Here is a 22,982-nt window from a genome sequence, read left to right on the forward strand (position 1 = left end):
TATGTTGTAACTAACTAAAGTGCATATATATTTTTTCCCAATTTTTTTAGGGAGCGACTGTCCCACCTCGCCTCTATGTGGGTCCTCCCCTGACATTAACCTAGTATATATATATTTCAATGGTTGCATCAAATATTTAACCACGATAGTTACATTTATTTTTAGTCGTTGGATCATTGTTCAACGGTTATGATTAATTTAAAAATTAAATAAAAATAATTAATAAATTACATGTAATCTGATACTAACTTGATTTTATTTGTTTCTTATAAAAATTAATTGTAAAAATATCTAATTAAATATTTTAATTAAAAATTAGTTTATTTTAAATATATAATTATTTTGAGTTTAAAAATAAAATTTTTTGCTATTAGTAATCTATTATAGCATATCATAAAAGAATAGAATGTAACTAGTTACATTTTTAATATAATACTATTGAATAACCACCAATATATTTATATGAATTTATATATATATATATATATATGAGTGTACTTTTAATGGGTATTAGTAGCCATTCATGGGTAGTATTATGAAAATTTGAGTTTTTATGTTCAATTTTTCTATCTAATTAAAATAATCTCTCATTTTTACATTATATGAGTTGAGATTGTTCCATCAGCTGAAAAAAAAATTAAGAAAAAAAGTTTTTCGGCAAAAAAAAAGTTAAATTTGACTTAAGTATATTGTATATAAACATATTTTTAATATAGTGTGAAAAGTAATATTTTTTTTATATATATTTTTAAATTAAGTAGTTAAATTACGCATAAAAATTCAAATTTCTCTTTTTATATATTATTCGTCGTTGGATCAAAATTTAATAGTTTAATATTTTTAAAATTAATATTTATAGTTAAATTGTTTACTAACAATATAGGTAATACTCATTAAAAAGTATTCTATATATATATATATATATTATTTGATCTCACTTTTCCACAAAACCAAATACTAGTAAGTTTAAATGTACTTGAAATGTGCTTATTTAAAATCTTATATATGGTCACCACTAAAACCTTATGGCATAATAAATCATATTACTTTATTTTGAAACATAGATCACCATGAGAACTTCCAACCCCCTTATAATGTTTGAAAGAAAAGAAAAAAGAACTAGAAATCCGATAATGCAAATAAACCAAAACTAAGACTACAAATGAAGAAAATATTACTTTTAGGGCATCATGTGGTGGTTATATTATATAAGTATTAGAACTTATTATACTCATTTATATATATGCATGCTTGCATGCATAATTTACTGTCCAGCAGCAAAAGCCTCAACGGGGAAGGTTTTGGTGATCCCAGCAAAGCTCTTAAAGTGAATTTTGCCCGTGGCGGGATCATCGACGACGATCTCACTAACCGGTGGCCATAACATGAGCTCTTTCGCCTTAACACCCTTGAGCTTCTTGATATTCTTTGGTCCAACAAAGCCATTGATATCAGTGTCATAGCTCACAAGTTTGCTAATGATTTTGAAGTTGTGCTCTACTTTCTTCATCTGTTGAATCCACATGTAGCCAGTGCTTCTCACAAACCCCACTTCAATTACATCAGCAAGAGGTAAAAGCCCCATTGGTAACCCAAACTCTTCCAATAGAGAAACTGCCAATTTCAACCCTTCTTCATGACCTTTCTTCACTACTCCTCCTTGTTTCGGGTCTGCCATGATGATCACACTAAGATTTTCTTGAAATTTTGGTTCTGCTTTAATAAATTACAAGTGATAATATGTTCTTTGTTACTAATTAGAATGTGCTATTTATTGATACCCCCATTATTTAAAAGAGACAACTAAAGTGGAGAAACCAACGGAATTTAACATTGAAATAATCACCATTTTTTTTTCATTGTAATTGTGTTTTAGTCCGGTCTTACTTAGTACTTACCTTTATTTCATTGTCTGAATGTATTTGTCCGTTAATTTTTTTTAATTTGTTCAGGGTATGATAAATAAATCATAAAACTATTTAATTTTTTCTATAATAAAACTTTATTTCAAAATTGTTTCACATTATAGTCTTGATGATAAGTAATTTTTGTCAAAAATATCCAATACAAAATTCTTGTTTTAATTTATTTATGAAAAGTTTAAATTTTTTTAAAAATAATATATCAAAATATGTCATCGGATACTTTCGCAAACTACTTTTTTTTAGTTTCCACTAAATTAGATAGAGGCTGTAGAAATTAATATGGAATTTTTTTTTAATTTTAGGCTTTGAATTTTTTTATTTACATAAATACCTCTTTTGATCATTTTTTTAATTATTTTATAGTTTATTTATAGTTATCATGAATTATTTTTGGTTGTTTTTTAATTGTTTTCTTACTTTTTACTAAGAAAAGTGTACTTTTGAAATTTTAAAACCTTACAATTGTATTTTTGTAAATAAAAAATTTAAGATATAAAATTATAAATAATATATATAAAAAAAAATAGTTTTAAAAATTTCTTTTTATAAAAAACTGACTTCATTAAAATCACAAGAGTAATTTCAGAGAGAAAAACTTCAAGAAGAAAAAAAGTATCAAAATATATCATTAGTCAATTTTATTGTTAGTCTATTTTGTGGCACAAATATAATCAGAGTAGGTAGGTCACCATACATAATGATCATGATAGCTAATTTTGCCAATGAGTAAGCATTATATAAATGAATTATTACATCAAAAAATATAAATTAACACTTTATTTATAAAAATACCTCCATAAGGTAAAGACAACATTTATACCTTTTATGTGATTTTAATTACTAAAATACCACTTACACAATCAGACGATGGTTGTAGGGTGCTTGCTACGTGGTTGCGCGGTGGTTGCATCAGACGAAGGCTCCAATCAGACGATGGTTGTAGGGTGGTTGCTAGGTAGTTGGCTGAAGGTTGCATCAGACGTAGGTTTCAATCAGACAAAAGTTTCTGGGTGGTTGCTAGGTGGTTGGCCGAAGGTTGCATCAGACGAAGGTTTCAATAAAAAAAAATAACTGTTAGCAAAATGTTCATGCAACTGCAATGCAACTGTTGCGAAACATTAAAAATCAGAATAGTACGTAACTTTATCAACATGTCTCTTTATGATTTAATATGAACAAATTTAACATTAGAAATTCGAAAAATAACAAAAATATACCAGGATAAATATTTTACTATAGTATTGGTATAATTTTTTTTGGATTATACTTGAGTTAGATTGTTTGGAAACTCCAGTTCAACTTTTTGAGATTTACCTTTCATGGATCTAAACATTGAAGTCAGGACATTAGTTTTATGCAAATTAAACTGAATTTTCAGTTGAATTTTAGTTTCGTAGTAGTGTTTCTACACTTTTTTTATGAATTCGAAACAACCCCTATTTTGATTGATTCTGGTCGTCTTCTCAGGTGAAGTCGCCGAAATTAATGGTGGTTCTCGTTCTAGTTGAATTTTTATTTCGGTTGCGTTGGGTTGCTACGTAGCTGCCCGATGATTGCGCGATAGTTGCCCTGAAGCATGGATTTGAAGGTTTGTGTAAGTGGTATTTGTGTAATTTTTTTTATTTGAGCTGTATTTTTGTTTATTTGGCCAGTTTGAAGTATGTTTGTAATATTGTTACTTTTTTTAGTTTAAACTAAAAAAAAAAAGCCCAATAAAATATAAAATAAATTAGATCATCAATTTTTGTTTTGCTTAACAAATTAGATACCTCTAGATAAGGACTAATAAAAAATACAGGGAAATATTATCTTAACTAGGTAGGTAGATTGATTTGTTCGGAATGCAATCTCTCATCATGATATGGTAATATTGGTTTGATTATGGGTAGATCGTCCGACAAATCCTTTTAGAACCAAAAACTTCTCTTCTGAGTACAATCTCTCTTGAACAATGGGGGATGGTAACACCTCAAGCTCTTTGAGCTTCAACACTTCTTCTTTACCCATCTCATGTTTCAATTTACAATTTCATTAATTAATCATGCTTTCATTCAATGAACAACAAGTATTATAATTATTGACATATTAATTTATTGCAGCAAATGATCAATTAGAAATAATAATATTAAGCAGCAATTAATTAATTTGAGCTTCAACACTTCTTCTTTACCTATCTCCTGTTTTAGTATACAATCCCTATGCTTGAGGAGCACGCAATCTTCAACAGGTGTCATGGGTGCATCGTTTTAAGTATTGTAGTGTCAAATTTATGTCGTTGGACAAAGAGATTGTTTTCTTTTGATAGTGTGTGCATTCTTAAGGTCTAACATAGGGGATAATACCCTGTATCTATGGGATTTGGTGTCAAAGGACTTTGCCACGTCATCCTGTACTAGGTCTCTGCGGTGCCTCTTGAAATGCTTTCTCCGGATGCGTCCTAGATGCTTATTCAGAGAGTTTCAATCACTTCTTATCATGAGAGCGAGAGGCCCTTCTGGATCCGTATAGAGCCGGTCTAGGGTGTATATCTTCGGCCTCAGATGGGCTTAGATCCATCATTCCATACATGTTGGGCATGTCCTCTTGGTGGGACCTCTAATCAGGCCATAATTGACTGATATAGGAATTGGGAACGACATGTGTTCCTTTCCCGAAATGTGGATAACATAAGCAATGACCAAACCAGCTCAAAAATTTATGGGAGTCAATACATATAACAAAATTAAATTTATTTATTTTTATTTTTAAGTATTTTTTAAAAAAAAAATTGGGGGAGGGGGGCAGGCACGACACCCTTTGACACGAATCAATAATACTTTTAGTTGCGTTTCTTCTGCCTAATATTGCACAGTTAGCTAATATTGCACAGTTAGCAGCTAGACTTCAAAACTTTCCAAAAAATCTAAAATTAAAATATCACCACTATTATTGTTGAAATTCATATAAGAAGAAAAGAAATGTCTTATATTTCATAATAAAGAAAGTTTTAAAAGAAGTGGACCTTGTGATATTTCGCAAATTTTTCCAAATATTAAAGCTTGGCGTTTTTCTTTGGCAGCCTAAAATAATTGTATGTCTTCGAAAAATATATTAAAGTGTTATAAATATTATTAATTATGTGGATGTCCAAATCTTTTATTTATTGTCATTAATTGTAATCAACATTCCTCTTTTCCTTAGTTTCCCTTTTTCTTAGTTTCTTAATATCTCACTCTTGTATTTGTATAAATAGGGGTTCACCCCATTGAAATAAACAACTCAAAAATTCTCATTCACTTTCTCTTTCTCTCTTCATCTTCTTCTTCTTTCTTCTCATCTACTTTATATTATTTTATATTATTTTATAACACGTTATCAGCACGAGTCTCTGCCCAAGCTTCAAGCATGAGTCTCTGCCTAAGACCCAATGTAAGTATTTTGTTAAAATTCTTGAATTGTTTCAAAGTCACGATACACTAAATATATATTTATATATATACTTATCTGACTGAAACAATTTCAAGAATCCTTTGGTTTTCTTTTTTCTTTTTATCTATATATATATCTATATATTATATATATGTATATGTTTTTATATATTTATTATTGATTCATATATATATATACATATTATGTTCTTATCATTCATAATATTTACAATATATGTTTGCCTATGATATGATAAAGAAAATCTATATAAATTATACATATATCCTGAAGATTATGTATCATCGATAAAATATTGCATATATCTTAAAAATTATGCATCATCGATAAAATATTGCATATATCCTGAAGATTATGCATCCTCGATAAAATATTGCATATATCCTGATGATTATGCGTCCTCAATAAAATCTTGCATATATCCTGAAGATTATGCAAACGTAATATTCATTATATAGTTGATGGATATATAATGAAAGAGATGAATACATATTTATATATATGTTCTTGTATTCTTTGAGGACAATGAAAAGTAATCTAATATCGATATACATTTTGACAAACATTTCCTGAAGTAAATGTTTTATATTTGTCAAAAAAAAAAATGATTGTATTTATGTGAATACAACTAAATAATCATTAAAAATGATTATTATTGATGAAATTTTATAGTGGGTTTTGAATACCTAAAAAGAATATTAAGAAAATTGCATTGAAACATCAAAGTATAAGAATAACAATGAGCATGACTAATGTTATTTAAATACATGAGACATGTATTTATTGTTCATCATTCCCTGCAGAGAATGATACGGATTGAAGTCAATTACTTTTGAAGATTCCTCGTATTAGTCATGTTATTATACATTGTTATTACTTGCAATGTTAGAAATTATTGAATCTGACATATATTAAAGATTAAATTTTGCATACATCTTGGAGACTATGCAAAAATTGCATTCATATATTCTTTGAAATATCGTAAAAGAAATTGTTGAATAATTTCTTATATTTTTATGGATGAACAAGTAATAAATTTTTAAGAAATTTATAATAATGTTCTACTTGTTCAACGTCATTCCCCGAAGTGAATGTAATGATTTTAAATAATCAATGACATTATTTACTACTCAAATATTTCCAGAAAAAAGTGGAAACAACCAAAAGATGAGATACCACACACAATCAAAGTGCATGAAATCTATATATCATGTGTGGAATTGAATAATAGTGGTCGCGTACCTGTAGTACGGACACACTTATAATCAAGATAAAAGTATACTTGATTATTTAATAGAATGTGAATTGTACAAACTTATTGTACATTTAGAATATTTAAATATCATTACCTAAAGAGAATGAATAGGCATGAAATTCTATTTCAAAGAATATAGATTTCACATATATTGGTAATGCCAGAAGCAAATTAATATATACATATTTTATTATTTTTTGAAATCAATAGTTTCAAACTATTGTTGGTACATGATATGTAAATATATAGTTACCATATAATTCAGTTTGCATATTCCCAAAAGTGGATATATAACTTACTAACATATGTTAGTGATCCAATATGATCAAAGTGATAAAGAATCACAAAATGATCCAATATGATCTAGTTATAAAAGTGATAAGAAATAACTTATTATATGTACTGGTTGTACATTTAAATATATAATATATCAAGTCATGATAATTAGACTGATGAATAGTCTATTAATAAATTAGACGACTTGTTAAAAAGATACCAGGAAAAATGAATGATATATTATGGTTATATCTATTTGACCATTACAATAACATGATGAAGTTGTCATGTATCTTTTAAATTATACACATCATTGAATTGATGATAGTGATTCCTAAAGAAATATAAAGTTTGATAAACATAATAGTGACTCCTGAAGAGTGTATATGTTTTGGAGAATAATATAATTATATTATTCGTGTATATATAAAAATGAAACTTTTTATGATTACTTATATATTGTAGTGATTTTACATTACCTTGTGAAAGTTTCATTGAAATACAAATTATAGTGAACCTGAAGTTCATGAATTGAATTATTTTGACATGATCAATCATATGCAATAAATTGTCAAAGAATTTGACTAAATTTTGTTGAAGAACCAGAAGATTCTTCTCATTGTTAATTTATAAGGCTCAAAAGAAGAATGTGCATATATTTGCACATAGAAAATATTTAAATTATATTTCCTTAACAATCTTGAGCTATTGTTAGATTTTTATTGCATAGTTTCTTATCGATGTGATAAGATTATATAATCATGCATTTACAAAATGTGTAAATTTATGTATTTCTAATTATACAAGTATGACTCATTCTTAGAAATGAATTAAGTTCATAAGGTTTGAACTTGAAACTAAAGTTTATTGAACCTAAAGTTCAATGTCATATAGTATATATGAGTTTAAACAAATATTGATTCATTGTGATATATTGAAATCCCTACAGGTGTATTAATATTATTAGATATCACAATTTTTAAAAAATCTCTCGATCAGGGGGAGAGAAGCAGTTGGGATCGATGATAATTTTTGAAAAATGATCCTTGCACAAAGTATATAAGAACAACATAGTTCAAAATGATATATACCAACTGCAAATCAATATTATTCAAAGTTGAGATAGAATGAGTTGAAAACGCCTGAAGCGTAAATGAACAATGTAGAAATTATTAATAAATGTTCATTTGATTTGCCCTGAAGTTGTTAAATCTAGAGGTACTCATGGAGATACCTTAATGTTATAAAGTATTAAAATGATAACCGTGATGAAAACGGTACTCGAAAAGACTCCCAAGAGAAGTTAGACATAACACATTTCATCATAATTGAATCCCTGAAGTGATTCGTTATAGGTACCTATAAATGATAAACATATTTGAAAATATGTAATTTAAAGAGATCTCTATAAGTTATGTCAATATGGGAGGAAATTATCATATAATGAAATTTTTGTCGACAATAAATATTGAATGTTTGCATATGCAATAAACTAACATGAGATAGCAAGGATCATGGTATTAGATTTGTCGAGAATTATCGACATACATTTTGATTTTTGGCCAAAATATTATGACGCAGTCCAGGCAAGTTTACTCACATAAAGTGAAGTAAGACCTGTAGGGTGTGCAAATAAATATTTCTAATGAGAAATTTGCATATATATATATTTGTACATAATGAATTGCTGTACAAAGTTTGCATAGACATGAGATTGATTGAAGTAAGGCTTAAATATTGAGAAAATATAATCATGATTTGATTATAGCCTGGAATATATTTTATGAGGATTTATAAGCGTCACATAAATGTTGCAACAAAAGGTTATTTATTTGGAGCTCCTAATATAGTGAGAATTTGAAATAAGCCTTATCTAAAAATTCTAGAAGAATTTAATACATGTCTTAAGTGATATAAATTCAAAGTCGCGCGCACTATATGACAAAGATCTTTGTATGAAATAAAGACATGTAAATAAATTATTATTTGAAAAATACCTATGGTTGTCTATGCAATATAAATACGTAAATTATACGTTGTGATGACTCTTGAAGAGTTTTTGATTAATTGAAGAACAAACTTTTATTTCTTTTGTATTTCGAGAAATATTAATGTATAAAGTTTGTTCATTAGTATTGAAGTCCTGAAGTACTTCATATGTATCAAGAATTATAGATATATGATCATTTGATATGGAAATTAAGATCATAAAACAAGATGGAATAAATATATGGTCTTGGAGTACCATCATTGTCACAAATAAAAATTTGTAGTACCATTAATGTGTTATGTTCATATCTACTTGAAATTTTAAATTTTCGTATGAACAAATTTGTGTACACACATGAATGATACAATTAGTTGGATAAAGACTAATGTTTCACGAACCCCTCATCTATAATTTAGAAGTCCATGCATACTCTGGAAGAGTTATAGAAAATATATGATCAAAGATTATATATGGTGATATTTTAAAAGTGATAACAATAATCTTATGAGATATATTATCACCAAAAGAATTATGGATCATATGTGCATGAGGGGGAGACATATTCATGTTGCACTCTTTTTCCCTTAGTTCAGGTTTTGTCCCAATGGGTTTTCCTGGCAAGGTTTTTAACGAGGCAACTTGCAAATAATTATGAATATGAAATATATATTGTACTCTTTTCCCTAGCTCAGATTTTGTCCCACTGGGTTTTTCTGGCAAGGTTTTTAACGAGGCAACTATAAATCATGTTAACATACTTGCATTTTATGAAGCAAGTAGAGAATGTGTGTGAGTGAGATCATTGGCATAGCATATTCGGGAAACATATGGATTGCACTCAATAAAGAAGTATCAACCCAAGCAATTCTCTATGGATAATACTGCTTGCATCGTTCAACTAAAAGGAGGTACATTGAATGAGATAGAGTTAGAACACATTTCACGAAATTCTTCTTTATACGCTTCAAGAAAATGCATATTGGTGTTCAACATATTCAATCAAGTGTCAATCTTACAAACTTATTCACAAAGTTATTACCAACATCAACATTTGAGAAGACGACAGACAAGATCGAAATTCGTCGATTAGAAGATCTCCACAAATGCCTAAATGAGGGGGAGGGAGTTAGTTTACACTATACTCTTTTTCCTTTGACCAATTTTTCAGTAAGATTTTTAATAAGGCAGCTATTATGGACATCCAAGGGGGAGTGTTATAAATATTATTAATTATGTGGATGTCCAAATCTTTTATTTATTGTCATTAATTGTAATCAACATTCCTCTTTTCCTTAGTTTCCCTTTTTCTTAGTTTCTTAATATCTCACTCTTGTATTTGTATAAATAGGGGTTCACCCCATTGAAATAAACAACTCAAAAATTCTCATTCACTTTCTCTTTCTCTCTTCATCTTCTTCTTCTTTCTTCTCATCTACTTTATATTATTTTATATTATTTTATAACATAAAGTTGATATTTTTTTAATAGTATGAGTAATTATTCTATTAAATTTTTTTTATAATTTTTATACAGAAATTAAATTAATATGGTAAACAAATTTATCATACAATTTCTTTATTTAAAAAAGAAAACAACAAAAAGATATTTTCAAACGTTATAGTAAAATAAAAAATAAATAAAGGTTGGAAAATCCTCACACAAAATAGAGATCTAAAAAATTAATTGATAAATCTATAGAAAAACTCATCATATAATTTTAAAACTGTTGCATTCAAAGCCGATGTCATCACCGTATCTTACTTGTAGTCGTCACTACATCCAAAGTCACTATCATTATCATATCTTATTTGTAGTTATCACTCTTACCTAAAAAATAATATTAAAAAATAATATTATAAAAAAAATAAGGTAATAAAAGACTAAACTAAAACCAAAATAGAGATAAAAAAGATTAAAAATTAAAAAATTCTCATCAAGAATAAAGATTTCGAAAAAAAATTGACAGTGAAAAAAAAAAAAACTCATTATATAATTAGTGGTCTAAAAAAGAAAAGGAAATAAGAGATATTATATAATGAAAGACTAAACCAAAACCAAAATAGAGATTAACAAATATTAAAAATTGAAAAAATTCTCACCGAGAATAGAGATCTCGAAAAAAAAAATTAATAAATCTATAAAAAAAAAAAACTCATCATGTAATTTGTAATCTAAAATAGAAAGAGAAAAAAGAATTATTGACAAATAATATTGGGTAATAAAAGACTAAATTAAAATAGAGATCTACAAAAATAATTGATAAAATTGAATAAAACTCACTGTATTATTATAAAGGGAAAGAACTGTGAGAATATAGTACCTTAAAGTAGAGATTTATAAAATAATTGATAAAATTGAATAAAACTCACCATATAATTATAAACGAAAAAAACTATGAGAATATAGTACCAAAACTTTTAAAATAGTAGGCAATAAATTTATAAGAGACTATATATTGATATTTTCTTAATTGATTTTTATATAGATATTTTAGATTTTATATTATTTTTTTTAAATTCTTAAATTACACGATTAATAAGTCCTTAATTTGAGATACAATTAAATTTAGTGTTAGTTTTAATTTTTGATTTAAAATTGTATATAATTTTTTTTTTATAAATTTTAATTAAGAAAATTAGATAAGACTATGTTGAGTGATTTTTAATTGTATATAGATATATAGATAGATAGATTTTTTAATTTTAATTTTTTTGAAACTTAGTTGTTAGATATTTATAAAGTTTTAAAAAAAAATTTACTTTGTTTTTTCTTTAAAAAATTTGAAAAATAAAAAAATTATAATTAAAAAAATAGAAAATAGATAATTAGATATTTATAAAGTTTTTTTTAAAAAAAAATTACTGTGTTTTTTATTTAAAAATTTTGAAAAATAAAAAAAAATATAATTAAAAATATGAGAAAATAAATAAATAGGTTTTAAATAATTAAAAAATAAAAAATAGATAAATAGGTTTTAAATAATTAAAAAAAATAAAAAAATAAATAAACAGGTTTTAAGTTATTTAGATAGATTGATAAATAAATAGATTAATTAATCTTAATGGATGTAGAACGAAAACATCTGCGAATTTTTATGCCTTGGAGGAATTGGTCAAATTTTGGAAATTGAATAAAAAAAGGTCAATTGAATCCACAAAGACAGGAATGTTAACCTAATGTATTACGGTATTCAGTTTGATTTTTCTTCCAAATTTCATTATTTTATAGTTCTATATGGAATGTTATAAATTATTGTGTTATTAGCATACCTTTTATTTTTTTATATATATTATATCCTTTTATAGATTAATTTTGAATATGATCATACTTTTTCCAGTGGTGATTGCATAAACATAAATATCCATTAATAGTTGCAGCAAAAGACCCAGATACGAAGTAGGTAGCCGTAGCCATGATCTCGCAGTTCTTCGTGCTATCTCAGCGCGGCGATAACATCGTGTTTCGCGACTATCGAGGTGAAGTACAGAAAGAAACCGCGGAGATATTCTTCCGAAAAGTGAAGTTTTGGAAAGAAGATGGCCAAGAGGAAGCTCCCCCTGTCTTTAACGTGGATGGTGTCAACTACTTTCATGTGAAGGTTGTGGGATTATTGTTTGTTGCAACAACAAGAATCAATTTGTCCCCTTCTTTTGTCTTCGAGCTTTTACAGAGAATTGCCCGTGTTATCAAAGATTACCTTGGAGTTCTCAATGAAGATTCTCTAAGGAGAAATTTTGTACTCGTGTATGAGTTGCTTGATGAAGTCATTGATTTTGGGTATGTTCAAACAACATCAACCGAAGTGTTGAAATCCTATGTATTCAATGAGCCAATTGTTGTTGATTCTGCACATTTGTCACCTCTTGGTCCTGCTTCCCTATTCATGCAAGGGACCAAAAGAATGCCAGGGACTGCTGTCACAAAATCTGTTGTTGCAAATTATCCTAGTGGTAGAAATAGGGAAGAAATTTTTGTTGATATAATTGAAAAGATCAGCATCACTTTTAGTTCTAGTGGATACATACTGACCTCTGAAATTGATGGCACAATTCAAATGAAAAGTTATCTTAGTGGAAACCCAGAAATTCGGTTAGCACTTAATGATGACCTGAGCATAGGAAGAGGTGGGAGATCAGTCTTTGACTATAAAAGCTTTGGCTCAGGAGTAGTGATTCTTGATGACTGTAATTTTCATGAATCCGTACGTCTTGATAGTTTTGAGGCAGAAAAAACTTTGTCCCTGGTTCCTCCGGATGGTGAGTTTCCTGTCATGAATTATCGTATGACCCAGGAATTCAAGCCTCCTTTTCGTATTAATGCTTTGATTGAAGAAACGGGAGCCCTTAAGGCTGATTTGATTCTCAAAGTACAAGCAGAGTTTCCCTCTAGCATTACGGCCAACACTATTTCTATACAAATGCCTTTACCTAAGTATACTATGAGAGCAAGTTTTGAGTTGGAAACTGAAGCTGTTGGACAAACTACAGATTTCAAGGAAGCCAATAAGAAGCTTGAATGGAATTTAAAGAAGATTGTAGGTGGATCGGAACATACACTGCGAACAAGGCTAACATTTTCACAAGAATCGCATGGTAATATAACAAAAGAATCTGGTCCTGTTAGCATGACATTTACCATACCAATGTACAATGCTTCAAAGCTTCAAGTGAAGTACTTGCAGATAGCAAAGAAGTCGGGGACATATAATCCATACAGATGGGTGAGATATGTTACTCTGTCCAATTCCTACGTTGCTCGTTTGTAAAATGCTAAACCATTTGCTGCACCAATCTCCTTTATCATTTTTATTTTTATCTATTGGGGTCCTGTAAACTGCTGTTGTCTAGAACCATTTTAATTTCTTTAACGTTGCAGACTCTTGAATTGTTAATTTCAGTTTTCATTTTCCTTTTCTTTTTATGGAACGAATGTTCAATTTCAGTTATTATTTGTTTCAACTGAAACTATCCATTAATAGTTAAATTGATATTACTCATTGAGATTGCATAGTTGAACTACAGATAAATCATCAAAAAAACAATGATCAAAAGAAATTAGATAAAATATATACTAAACTAGATCATCAATTTTTGTTTGGCTTGAAAAATTAGATTATCTCTAGCTAAGTACTAATAAAAAATACAGGGAAGAATTAATACAACAATAAACAAAACAAGAAAATTAGTGAGGACATGTTATCTTAGCTAGGTAGGTAGATTGATATGTTTGAAAGCCAGTCTCTCATCATGATGTGATAATATTGGTTTGATTATGGGTAGATCGTCCGATGAATCCTTTTGGAACCAAACACTTCTCTTCTGAGTACAATCTCTCTTGAACAATGGGGGATGTTAACACCTCAAGCTCTTTGAGCTTCAATACTTCTTCTTTACCCATCTCCTGTTTCAGTATACAATTTGGCATATTAATTTTTTGTAACAAATGATCAATTAGAAATAAATAATATTAAGCAGCAATTAATTGATTACCTGAAGAACTGAAATCTGTGCCTTTAAAAAGTGTACATATTTAGAAGCAGCTTGGAACATTTCAGCAGTGGTCATCTTATTCCCACCAGGAATGAGTTTCCCCAACTCTTGTGTCTTCTCTGCTATCTTCCTCCTCCTCTCTCGAGCCGCCATACTCTGCGGCGACACCACCTTACTGCTGCTGCTGCTCCTCCTCTTCAACTCACTAACATGATCAGCACCAGTGATTACCATCTCAGCGGCGGTCTCGCTATAAATATTGTTGTTATTAATCATCATCACTTGCTGATTCTGATCAAGGTAATTATCAGCAACGGCTACTTGTTCGGGTAATAAAGGAGCCAGTAGTAGTTGATCGTCAATGTGTTGATTAGGATCATCGCTGTTAGCATAATAAGGCTCATTGCTATTGATGAAGAACTCCATTTCTGGATGATCAGATGGAAAGCCAGGTCCCGAATAATCGAGATTATTGTTAGTATTAGGATGATCATAGTAATAATCATATTGGAAGGGGGAATATGGGGGTTGGGGTGAGGAGAAGAAAGGGTTGTGATTTGTTGGGTTTGTTGGGTTGGAGAAGAACAATGGTTGAGGAGGATGAAGAGTGAGGGGATCCACATTATGATTGGTAGTGAAAGAGTAGGTGTTTGATAAAAAAGACAATGTGGATGATGATCTTTGTTTCTTTGTTTGTGGAAAAACGACAGTATCTGGGTTTATGAGATTTTGGTGGTGGGAATTGGGATAACAAGGTGGGAAGTTGTTAGAGCAGAAGGTTAAAGCCATTGGAGCTGTATAGTATATACTAACTAAGGTAAGTGAGGAGTAGAATTTACAGAGTAGTGATTTTACAAATGATGAGTGTGAAAGACAGAGAGAGATATACGATGTATAAATAAGAGAGAGATAGCGAAAGACGTGGGAAGTGGGTAGTTGTGACCTGAGAAAGTATAGGGATTAGTATAACCGCATACCATGCCCCTAAAATAAATAATAATAATAATAATAATAATAATAAGTAATAATAATAATAATAATAATAATAAGTATTGAAAATTTATTAATCAATAAAAAATGGTGATATATGCGTGATCAAATCCTTTCTTATTTAATTTGTTTGTTAAAAAAATATATTTATATTGTTTTGGTACCTTATATGAGTAAAAGAGACAAAAAAAAAAAAAAAAAAAACAAGGAGAACATGGATGGAGAAACATTTTGGTATATTTACATATCCAAGAAAAAAATTATTTTGTTTATATTTTTATGTCTGGTTATTGATTTATTTTTTTTTCTATTGTCTTTATTATATTATTCCGATTTCTCTAAAATAAGGTATATATGATTGTCTTGATACTATTACTATAATCTATCCAACTTATTTCTCTTAAATTTCATATTAAAATTCGGATACCCTCGAGAAGAAAAGAAAAAAAACCGTCATTGAGTTTGCGACGATCAATTGTGATGTGAGACTGATAATTAATTACATGACGACTACCATTATTTTCTTGATGCATCCATCATGTTTCTAAAGATTCAATCGTGATTGGAATTTATAATCAGTCTATGTTGCTCAAGCTCAATATGTATTGTGAATAGTATTAAGTGATAATGGTTAGTTAGATTTGGTTTTTACACTTTGAGTTCTTGTTTTTAATTAACAGTTAGAAATGTAGTTAAATTCTGTTATCAGGTCTCATAGGTAGTTAGCTCTCATTAAAGTGATTACAATAAATATAACTTTGTTGTATTCATTTTAATTCATTGAATAATAAACACAGTGTTCTCTTCTTTCTTCTATTATGCTTCACCAATAATCAACTTGGTATCAAAACTCACGGTCAACATCAATGGCGTCCTCCTCTGACACTACAACACATCAATGCATTGTACTAACAATAATGTTTGTTCCACCTCTTCAATTAAATCAAATAACTACTTCTTTTGGAGATCTCAAGTACTCCTTGCGATCACAGCTCATGATCTTGAAGGAATTCTTCTCAATCAAAATTAGCCTCAACCAAGAATTCGACAAGCTCTAGAATCCACAACAATGGTAAGCAATCCTGGATTCAATAGATGGATGCACCTAGATCAATTCCTTCTTTCTTGGCTAATGTCAACCATTTCTGAATATATGATTGGACATGTGGTGAATTGTGCTACTGCCTTTGAAATCTGGAACACATTTGAGCAACTCTTTGGAACTGCATCTCAAGCTCAAAAAATTCACTTGATGAATCAACTTCAGTTCACCAAGAATGGTTCATTGCCTATTGATGAATATCTACTCAAGATGAAAAGTCTTGTAGACGGTCTTCGTGCAGTTAGAAGCCCAATTACAGAAGAATAACTTATTCTATACATTCTTGCTGGCCTTGAAACAGAGTATGAAACTGTTGTGGTAAACTTGACTTCAAGAGAAAGAGTTACTCTTGTAGATGATCAATTCATGCTTCAAAAGCATGAAATTCGTATTGAAGAAAACCAGGCTCACACAACCATTGATATGTTGGAAATTATTTTACCAGGATCTTAGATCTACTCATAAGTATGTTGATTAACACCCTAAATATGAACTTCTAAAACGATTATAAATAAACACATATAAAGTATGAGAAACCTTACATTGGGTGCAGCGGAATAATATGTCTCCTTCCACTCAGATCTCTAACCCTTGTATCCTTTCTGTCGCAGAGTGTTATCAAGATCTAAGCCTGAATGTCCTTCTTGTTGAATATCTTTCTTCACGATCTTCCACACTATGATTGAGGTACTACTTGCTGTGTGTGGGCACTACTCTATCACTAAGAGGGTTCGAAACAATGAAGAAAGAAGAAGAAAGGAGAGTGGCGGCTAGGTTTAGTGTGATGGCTCAGGTTTTTCTCTGAAAGGAATAAGATGCAAAAGTTACTTTTTCCTGAAGCCAACACTATCTATTTATAGCATGCCACATAGGGTTAGGTTTGAATTATTTGGCATTAAAATAATGAAAATATTAAATGATAAAGCCTACATAAGTGGCCAGCCATGGCTTAGTGGATTTGGGCCTCACTTTTGCAATTTTGCTGTTTTATCATTTCTGCATCTCATTTTCTCAAAAACACCAATTTTCAAATTCAACCATTTAAATGTCAATTTCAACTATTTAATAACTATAAATAATTATTAAATAACATTGTCATTTATTATATTTATTAATTAGACCAACCAAAGTATCTTAATTAACAAATATACCCTAGAAACTCTTTCTTTACAGTTTCGCCCTTGCTTAGTGAAAAAAATTCACAAATAGACATAGTCTAATTTGAGAATTATAATTGATTAATCAAAACCAATTAAATGAGTCTTACAAGTAATATTGTCTCAACTAGTGTGGGGACCATGGGTCTATATATCCGAGCTTCCAATAAGCAGATCAAGAATTTACATCCTAAATTCACTGACTTATTAATCCTTCGTTGAATCCACGCATAGAACTTAGAATTGCACTCTCAGTATATAGAACGTGTTGGGTTTTATGCCCTAAATAAAACTCTTTACAATCTGATTAGTAATCAATATAAGAAATTTGAAGTGATTTATGTTTGCATGAACTTTACATGCTAATGGTTTAATATGTTTATTACATTTACACACAGAATCAGTTAAATCCAGACCATATGCTTATTCACAATTACAGTATTGTCAACACAGTGGAATGTGATTGTGATCATATGAATCAAAAGACTCGGTCCCTGTTTCATCAGTGTTTTGGATTTACACTAATGTGATAATCAGCGATGATGTGTACTTACACTTGAAGTGTTATGTTCTTTCCAGGACATTAGTAAAGTATACTAGTTTCGAATGTATGGAGTATACATTAGACTGGACCGATATTGCAACTAAGTTAAGATATTACAAACTTACCGTTATATATCTTTCCAAGTCAATATCAGTAGTTGATCTTAAGATTAAAAGAATCTAAATCCTGATATGCTTAGGCTCAACTCAGGAGTACTATTCATGTTCTTTGATTTATTAGTTAAGCCTACTTTTGGGTCAGGGTGATACGTATATTTTGGGAACATGATAGTATGATTGAGTGGGAGTGCTGAACATAAATATGGAATCTATAGCTTCTACTGGTGTATAGAAGTCAAGTGATGATTCCCTTCGAGCTTAGCAAATAGAAGTAAATGGATGAGCTCTTGTTTAACTGACTAATTATTAGATCACTAAACACCATTTACAGGTAGCTAAGTGTTTTAAGGGGCAAAATACATTGAGGGGTGAGAACGGTAAAGAAATCTCATCTCGATGTAGATCATCTATATAGAGGATCTTTAAATCACAATAAGATTATAACAATGGTTAAAGGAGATAGCATATTGATATCGTGGAACATATAATATGCTCTATATAAGTCTGAGAGTGCAATTCTAAGTTCTAAGAGTGGATTCAACGAAGAATTAATAAGTAAGAATTTACTTGGTAAATTTGGTTCACTTATTGGAAGCTCAGCATATAGATCCATGATCCCCATTCTAGTTAAGAACATTCTGCTTGTAAGACTCATTAATTGATTCGTGATTGATCAATTATAATTCTAAAGTTAGACTATGTCTAATTTTGTGAATTTTCACTAAGCAGGGGTGAAATTGTAAAGAAAAGAGATTCTAGGTTTATTTCTTTATTAATAGACTTTAAATGTCTAGTTAATAATTAAATTAAATGACAATATTATTTAATAATCTATTTTAGTTATTAAATAATTAGTTTTGGCATTTAAATGGTTAGAATTGGAAAATTGGCGTTTTTGAGAAAATAGAAATAAAATTTGTCAAAACTGCAAAATCAAGTGGGGCCCATTATCACACCATGGCCGGCCACTAATTGTGGAAATTCAAATTAATATTTTCATTATTTTAATGCCAAATAATTCCTAACCTAAACTTAGTAGTTGCCTATAAATGGAAAGTGATGGCTCAGTCAAATTACAAGTTTTTATAACATCTTCTCACAGAAATTTCTCTCTTCAAAAAAATGAGCCTTCCCTATTCTCTTCTATTGGCCGAAATCCCTCTGTCTCTTTTCTCTTCATGTATTTCGAACCCTAGTGAAAGAGTAAGTGCCCACACACAACAAGCAGTAACTCAATCATAGATTGGAAGACTGTGAAGGATCAAACTAAAAGAAGAAGGACATTCGGGCTCAGATCTTGATAATACTCTGTTACAAAAAGGATACACGGGTTAGAGATCTGAGTGAAAGGAGACATTAATTCCGCTGCATCAATGTAAGGTTTTCTTAACTTTATATGTGTTTATTTTATCGTTTTAGAAAGTTCATATTTAGGGTGTTAAACAACATACTTGTGAGTAGATCTAAGATCCTGGTAAAATAAATTCCAACAACTGGCCTCAGAGCCATGGTAATTGATTTGCTTGCAAGAAATTTGGACTTTAAAACGATTATTTGTTATTTGGTTGGTTTCATGTTGTATAGAGTGTTATATGATGATTGATTGATGTTTGTGAATTTTCGTGAAAAATAATTGAAATTTTGTTTCTGGAATTATATTTATTGGATATTATGGAAAAAATTAAGCAAGTTACTTTTTACAAAACTCAATTTCGATTTAATTTGAATTAGTTATGATTTTTTGAAGTTTCGAAAAATATCGGAGTCGTGCATCTGTACACGCGCGCGCGCACGAGGCTTGTCCCTCGGACAGCACGCTCGCAGACAACTTTTTTGTCTGAAATTCTGGGTTCCGCGCGCGGAGCAGGCTGCTTGCAGCCTCCTGCGCCGCCCAACCTCGCCCATGCAGCCTCAATTGTGCGCGCGGACAGTATGCTTGGCATACTGTCCATACATCTCACAAATTTTTCGATTTTCTTCGTTTTTCATGCTTTTTCATGGATTTAAGTTCCAATTTTTTGTGTAGTTTTGTATTTATATATTTACTATTCCTAATACAATTCTAATTATCATAATTAATTTATTTAATATTTTTTTTATTTTAATTAATGATATTAGTGTAATTTGAATTTGAAATTAGTAAATATCTATCTTTTTGCTTAATTATCTATCTTATTTTTAAATTTGATTATATCTTATCTTATTTTTAAATTTAAGGTCAGATATTTATATTTTTTTTAAATTAATTTTTTTTTTAAATAATTTGACCTTATTTAAATTTAAAATAAGATAACTATAATCATGTAATTTTAAATAGATGTAAGATATTTTGCTAACTTTTAAATTTTGTTATTTTATTTATTTAAATTAAATTTGAAATCTGGAAAAGATATTTAATTTATCTTTTTTAATTTTTATTTATAAAATAACATTTAATTTTAAAAGTAGTTAGCAAATTTTTTTTGAAATGATATTTAGGTTAGTCGAAACCTAATTTTTCAAAATTGTAGGTTTAATTTTAAATATTTATTTTTTTAATAATTTCAAAATTAAATTAATTTTATTATATTTTTATATTATTATTTTTTAAAAAAATTAAATATTAATTTTATTTATTAATTTAATTATTTTTTTTCGAAATTTATTTATTTAAAATTAAATAAATCCTACTTCCAACTATCCAGCTAACCTTGTTGCAGGAGTATGTGGTTTTAGCTTGTGTGTAAGTTTTCAAAACCTATTATTACTTGATTGCAAATAGCCATGGTTAACTTGTTGACAGATCCAATGATCTGATTTTAACTCATGGCTCCCTTGGTCAAGTTAATAATTTGTAACAGGTAAATTTTACAATCTTCTTTCATCTGTGTATGACCTAGCAACATGATAGGATCCATCCAAGTGTGTACCTGTGTGAGCCTATGTGTTTATTTTATTATATAGATGCATATAGGTTGTTGCTAAATAAAATGTCACACCATGATAGATTTTATTTAGGTCCATTTAGTATTGGACCTATTCAATTAATAACAGTTATTTATTTTAAGGTTAAATTCCTTTCTTTTGGGCCTTGTGTGAGAGTTGGGTGCCATAGTAGTGGGTACGACATACTGAACCCAGCACCCCCTCACATGAACTACCCCAATTGTGAAGGCTCATTTGCCTGATTTGAATAACTGTACTAGGTTAATTATATTAGTTTGACCTAATAAAATTGAATTAGCAACATAATTAACTTTTAAAATATATGAAATTTATTTTCATTTTAATATTTTAAAGTTAATTTTAAGAAAAACACTTTTAGTTTTAGATATTCTTTCTAGACAAACTATTTGTATTTTTCTTGTATTTAATTAAATAAAGAATTTTAACTAACTAGATTCATTCTGGAACTTATTTAATTAAATATTCCTATTTAAGTTATAAATTAGTTGCATCAACTGATTTTTCTTATCTAACTTAAATTTGAATATTTTATTTAAATTTTAAATTAAGTTGAGGAATCGCATTAGTTATTAAAGATTCTTAAGATATTTTTTAAGTTAGTTTTAAACTTAAAATGGAATATTTTTCAAATTAAGTGGTTACAACTTAATTTTTGATATTTAATTAAATATAAATTAGAAATTATTTAAGTTTTAGATTTTTTCAATACAACTTAAATTAAATATTTTTCAAATTTTTTGTTGAAAAGATACTTAGTCAAATAAGATATTTTCAAGATAGTTATTTCTAGACTACTTATTATTTCTAATATTTAAATAGGAAAATATTATACATTGTGAAATTAATTATTTAAATAATTGATTTTGGTACAATTTTATTTAAGTATATTTTTCTTAGTATTAAACTAGAAATTAATAATTAAGCCTTCTCTACACTTAATTATTTATTTCTTGAATTTAATACATTTAATTAAATTGAATAATTTAAATATCTTAGTTGATTCTTATCATGATACTTAAATATTTATTTTTCATGACACTTAATTAAATAGAAAATTATTTTTTAAGTTGAAATTTAATTTTTCAACTTAAATTTAAATAATTTTCAAAATATATTTTTTTATTTTTATTCATCAATTTCGAAAATTGCATTTTCTTTATGCAATATTTTTGAATTTTTTTCTTGAAAAATAGATTGAGTTGTAAATTAATTATTTATTTTAATTAAGTGGGGCCCATTATCACACCATGGCCGGCCACTAATTGTGGAAATTTAAATTAATATTTTCATTATTTTAATGCCAAATAATTCCTAACATAAACCTAGTAGTTGCCTATAAATAGAAAGTGATGGCTCAGTCAAATTACAAGTTTTTATAACATCTTCTGACAGAAATTTCTCTCTTTAGCAAACTGAGCCTTCCCTATTCTCTTCTATTGGCCGAAATCCCTCTCTCTCTTTTCTCTTCATATATTTCGAACCCTAGTGAAAGAGTAAGTGCCCACACACAGCAAGCAGTAACTCAATCATAGATTGGAAGACTGTGAAGGATCAAACTAAAAGAAGAAGGACATTCGGGCTCAGATTTTGATAATACTCTGCGACAGAAAGGATACAAGGGTTAGAGATCTGAGTGGAAGGAGACATTAATTCCGCTGCATCAATGTAAGGTTTTCTTAACTTTATATGTGTTTATTTTATCGTTTTAGAAAGTTCATATTTAGGGTGTTAAACAACATACTTGTGAGTAGATCCAAGATCCT

General features: G+C 28.8%; 3 protein-coding genes across 4 annotated transcripts; 1 reads left to right on the top strand and 2 right to left on the bottom strand.

Annotated features, from left to right (window-relative positions):
* Window positions 1–1,013: 1,013 nt before the first annotated feature.
* LOC115699634 (uncharacterized) lies at window positions 1,014–1,678 on the bottom strand. The gene has a single exon (XM_030627137.2). It carries the CDS (start codon window positions 1,676–1,678, stop codon window positions 1,265–1,267), a length of 414 nt encoding a protein of 137 aa, XP_030482997.1. The 3' UTR covers window positions 1,014–1,264.
* A 10,271-nt stretch (window positions 1,679–11,949) lies between these two features.
* On the top strand, window positions 11,950–13,868 carry LOC115701505 (AP-4 complex subunit mu-like). Of its 2 annotated transcripts, none has more exons than XM_061102680.1 (2): window positions 11,950–12,058; window positions 12,244–13,868. In XM_061102680.1, the coding sequence occupies exon 2, from the start codon at window positions 12,285–12,287 to the stop codon at window positions 13,635–13,637; it is 1,353 nt and encodes a 450-aa protein (XP_060958663.1). In that variant the 5' UTR covers window positions 11,950–12,058; window positions 12,244–12,284; the 3' UTR covers window positions 13,638–13,868. The 2 variants fall into 2 exon arrangements, with proteins under 2 accessions (XP_060958663.1, XP_030485178.2); XM_030629318.2 differs by having other exon boundaries at window positions 11,954–12,058; window positions 12,210–13,868.
* Window positions 13,869–13,913: 45 nt separating this feature from the next.
* Window positions 13,914–15,347, bottom strand: LOC115701506 (transcription factor bHLH52-like). The gene is made up of 2 exons (XM_030629319.2): window positions 14,362–15,347; window positions 13,914–14,272 (listed from the first exon to the last, which is right to left on the bottom strand). Exons 1-2 carry the CDS (start codon window positions 15,148–15,150, stop codon window positions 14,117–14,119), a joined length of 945 nt encoding a protein of 314 aa, XP_030485179.2. The 5' UTR covers window positions 15,151–15,347; the 3' UTR covers window positions 13,914–14,116.
* Between the last annotated feature and the right edge of the window lie 7,635 nt (window positions 15,348–22,982).

This window comes from Cannabis sativa, chromosome 8 (genome assembly GCF_029168945.1).
Source record: "Cannabis sativa cultivar Pink pepper isolate KNU-18-1 chromosome 8, ASM2916894v1, whole genome shotgun sequence".
Taxonomy (NCBI): Eukaryota; Viridiplantae; Streptophyta; class Magnoliopsida; order Rosales; family Cannabaceae; genus Cannabis; species Cannabis sativa.

Bases quoted from the DNA above. Each gene is read 5' to 3' on its own strand.
- LOC115699634 (XM_030627137.2), bottom strand. From the start codon at position 1,678: ATGGCAGACCCGAAACAAGGAGGAGTAGTGAAGAAAGGTCATGAAGAA.
- LOC115701505 (XM_061102680.1), top strand. From the start codon at position 12,285: ATGATCTCGCAGTTCTTCGTGCTATCTCAGCGCGGCGATAACATCGTG.
- LOC115701506 (XM_030629319.2), bottom strand. From the start codon at position 15,150: ATGGCTTTAACCTTCTGCTCTAACAACTTCCCACCTTGTTATCCCAAT. The intron at 14,273-14,361 runs GTAATCAATTAA...ATACTGAAACAG, and splicing joins CACAGATTTCAGTTCTTCAG to GAGATGGGTAAAGAAGAAGT.